The sequence below is a fragment of the Microtus ochrogaster genome, linkage group LG2, assembly GCF_000317375.1.
Source record: "Microtus ochrogaster isolate Prairie Vole_2 linkage group LG2, MicOch1.0, whole genome shotgun sequence".
Classification (NCBI taxonomy): Eukaryota; Metazoa; Chordata; class Mammalia; order Rodentia; family Cricetidae; genus Microtus; species Microtus ochrogaster.
Genome location: NC_022028.1, coordinates 33,111,795 through 33,115,960, shown reverse-complemented (window position 1 = coordinate 33,115,960; position 4,166 = coordinate 33,111,795). Strand labels below are relative to the sequence as shown.

Genomic DNA, 4,166 nt, shown 5'->3' with positions numbered 1-4,166 from the left:
AAAAAAAAAAAAAAAAAGCCAGCCATTATCCAAGAAGCAGGCCACGGCCTTAGGGACTTCCCAGTAGTGTTCCAGCCCTACAGAGCAACAACCTGCCCTTCCTCTTCCTGTCCATTTCAGATCCTGCCAATAGCTTGGACATTCCAGTTTTACATAAGAAAATAGAGGCCTAGGGTTAAGAGTCTAGGGTGCTTGCCAGGCTTCTAAGCAAGCCCTTGAGTGAAAGTAAAAATACAGGCTAGGTTCCCCTTCCCTGAGCTAGACAATTCCCTCCAACTCAAAACAACCTGTCAAATATATGTCAAAAACTTGACAAGATGGGCTGGGGAGACGGCTCAGCAGTTCTGCTGCACAAGCCCCAGGGCCTGAGTTCAGATCCCCAGCACCCACATAAACCGAGCGTGGTCACACAGCCTCACCTAAGCACTGTGGGGGTGGACACAGGAGGATGCCTGGGGCTTGCTGGCTGCCAGCTGAGCTCCCAGGTTCAGAGAGAGACCTGGACTCTAGGGGGTAAAGAAGTATGAGAAAGTGTGCCTGTCAGCCTCCCCTGGCCCTGAAGAGGCATGCATACCCCCACACCACACAAACACACACCCAAACACAAAACTGACAGAGGCTAGCCATGGTGGCTCACACCTGTAATTCCAGCCAGCACTCCGGCCTGTGAAACAGGAGGATTATGTTCAAGGTTAACCTGTGCTGCACAGTAGGCTACAAGCAGGAACCTGCCTTTAAAAAAAAAAAAAACTACCTTTTGCTAAACAGGATTTACTCGGCATAATCAGCAGGTGAAACTGGGGGTTCCTGTTGCTACTTATAACTTAAGCAGGCTAGGCTACAATACACAGCCTCTGTGTGTACAGACACTAAGGGGTTAGCCACAGCCCAAGTGACAGTGGCAATGGCATCTTAGCTTTGGCGAGAGCATCTCTTCCCTGCCAGCACCTTGCTCACCAACCCCGACCCACCTGTCCCCACTGGAGCGATCCCCCACTGCACATCCTGACACTAAGATTCCTGGACACTGGAGGGAGCAGAGCTGTTTCCTACAAGCAGGCCCAGACACAGTACGAGGGGATTCAGGGGCTGCTACTGCAGACAGCTAATGATGCCCCTGTGCTGGTTATGGCACCATGTCACCATTCGGAAGAGCGAATGCATGAAAATTACAGGGTTTGGTTTTTATTCTTTTTTTATATATATATACACATATATATATATATATGTGTATATATATATATATATTTTTTTTTTTTGATTTTTCGAGACAGGGTTTCTCCGCAGCTTTTGGTTCCTGTCCTGGAACTAGCTCTTGTAGAGCAGGCTGGCCTCGAACTCACAGAGATCCGCCTGCCTCTGCCTCCTGAGTGCTGGGATTAAAGGTGTACGCCACCACCGCCCGGCTTCTTTATATATTTTTAAAAATTGTGTGTGTGTGTGTGTGTGTGTGTGTGTGTGTGTGTGTGTGCGCGCGCGCACGCGCATGCATGTACACCTGTGCTCTGGAGACTGAAATCAAAGAAAACCAGTAGAAGTCAGGGCTCACTCTCCCTCAACCATGTGAAACCTGAAACTGGAACCGGGGTCAGGCCTAACATCGAGCACCTGCTGTGGTATCTGAGCAGTCCTGCTAATGGAACCATGTAAAGAGACAGTCTCACGTCCTCCAGACAACAGCCTACAGCTTAAGTCTGGGCACCTGTCCTCATTCCCTATGAAGAGGTTAAACTGGCCTTCAATTCTTTTAGCACATCTCTACTTTCTGTCTAGGTGGGAAAGGCAGGAAAGCTGGATGGGTGGTGAAGAGCAGCCCAAAATAGGCGTCGGTACAGGCGTCGGTACCCCCAGGCTTTTGTGAAGATTGGACAGGACCGGCAACACTAAGCACTCAGGATGTCATTAGGGCGCAAGCCAAGAACTCTCTCCAGAGCCTGATTGGCACCCTGCACTACAGTAGTGCCACACTGAACCCACAGGCCACGAGAGCCTCAGGGAGCACACAAGGGCAAGAGTCACCCCGGGCTTTACCTACAACTCAGTGGTGGAGAGTACTCAAGACAAGCTAGCAGTCTTCCAGTTATCAGTGTGACCTTGGCTGCAGGAAGGGCCTGCAGTTAGACCAAGGCCCTTCAAACCTAAGTGCTCAGTGAAAACAGGACCTAGTTAACCAGGGCAGGTGAACTATGTATGCATTAGCAATAGATTTTAGTTTTCCAAGGAAAACAATTAAGGACTGTAGTGTGACTTGGTCGGAGGGTTCAAGTTCACAATGCCCCACACTGCAGAAAGAGAAAAAAGAAGTCCGTTTTTGGTGGTGTGGGTGAATCAGAACTCACGAGGGATGGGGATGACTCAATGCCAACAAGAGCAAATGCATTTCTTTTCATTTTCTTGCAACACAATCTCAATACATAGCCCAGACTAGCCTTGAAATTTGTGTAGCGCAGGCTAGCCTCTAATTCAAGACCCTCCCACCTCAGCCTTGCAAATGCTGAGATCACAAGTGTTCACTACCCTAACCCGATCAAAACTTTATTCTTTTAAGCACAGGTAATTCCCCTTCACTTAGGTGGAGGCAGGAGGATCAGTTCAAGGTAATTCTCAGCTGTGTAGCAAGTTCGAGGCCAGCATGGGCTACATAAGACACTGTCATCCCCAAGAAAAGTTTAAAGTCACTTTGGGGTACTTAACCAGAGCCTGTCTTAGAAAGAGCCCCCTCCTCCACTGACTATAGTTACAAAGCAGACCCTGAAGTTGGGAGCTATAGTTGTTTACTTCCTTTGGTGGGCTATGACCTGAAAACGCCAATTTGAGAGGAGCCCCTCTGTAGGAATTAAAATCTCAGTTCATAGCTGTCTGTGCATGAAATGAGGCCAGGTAAGGCAAGACGTAAGGGAAAGATCCGCCACAGCGAACCAGGCGGCCTCACCTAGAACCAAGGTGATGCAGTGGGGCCCTTGGCGCTGCCGTGGTAACCTGCAGTGCTTTTTAACAAAAGCATCGGTACCATTTTAGAAACCCAACTTCTGTGCCCAGCTCTCACACAACAAAATAAAGGCTGGCCAGTGGTTTCGCCAGATCAAACAGGGAAAATAAGAGGTTCAATGCAATGGGGACCACACAACTCCCCCCAAGACCGACTACGCTCCGGAATTCACACCCATGTCAAACACAGACAAAAGCAGACACACAGGAGCTTCTTGCTACCCCCACACAGTGCAGTCTGAGGCAGAGGTCACAAGCCAACCTGGCCTGCAGAACCAGGCTTCAGGCCATGTCGCTCACGAGCGTCAGGACAGGGACAAGGCTGTGGGGGAAGGGAGAGGCCAACCCGATTTCCACCCTCTCCCACCCACCCCAGAGAGAAGCAAGGCCACCCGCAAGGCCTTTGCCAAAAGCCTGCGCACGCGCACACACACACCACACACACAAGGGACACGCCGCCTCCCCCATCTGCCCACTCGAGTTTTCAGGGAGTCGGGACCAGGTCCCCTCAGACACGGGCCCCAGCCAGCGCTTGCGCACTGTGCGGCCTCGCCAAGCGCGTCCCGGAAAGCGAGCGGAGGGCGAGGCCCGTTTCGGCCGGGCTGCCCTGCAACCGGGACCCAGGGGACACACTACAGCGTCCCTCTCCACCAGACCGAGTACCCCCGAAGCTCACCGGCAACCAGAAGACTCGCGAAGACGGCGAGAGCGTACATGGCGCCGCTGCACTCCGCAAGCTGCAATGCAGATCGTCAGCTGATCGGGCGGCTATAAATCTACCCCCAGCCCCGACGCGGACGCCAGTGCGCAGGCGCGGGCCCCGCCCCAACTGGGCGCAGCCTGACTCAGCGTCGCACAGCGCGCCTGCGGGGAGGGAGAGTGCGGGGAGGGCCTGGTGAGGGCCTGGGCTGGCAAGGCGGGGCTGAGGTGGGAAAAGGAAAGCCAAATCTGGTGACTAAATCAAGGTTAGGAGTTCTAAGGTAACTAATGTGTCTCTTTGCCTTTTCTGTGTGAGGAATCCAGCCCCGGGCCAGTACCAATCACTGAACTGCAGTTTGGGGGGCCCCTAACATCTTTTAAGTCTCTGTGTTTTCCCCTTTGAAGGACACTATTTGATTTTGAGACCCAATGTCACTATGGCCTTGCTGGCCACCATTTCACTGTGTTGCCCAGACAGA

General features: G+C 52.1%; 1 protein-coding gene across 3 annotated transcripts in view; it reads right to left on the bottom strand.

Annotated features, from left to right (window-relative positions):
• Positions 1-3,812, bottom strand: part of Psap (prosaposin) — a 26,971-nt gene extending 23,159 nt beyond the window's left edge. For all 3 annotated transcript variants that reach the window (XM_005360064.2, XM_013351183.1, XM_005360067.2), the window contains exon 1: positions 3,665-3,812. In XM_005360064.2, the coding sequence (XP_005360121.1) occupies positions 3,665-3,704 (40 nt within the window). In that variant the 5' untranslated portion in view covers positions 3,705-3,812. The remainder of the gene's footprint in view (positions 1-3,664) is intronic.
• Positions 3,813-4,166: the final 354 nt, after the last annotated feature.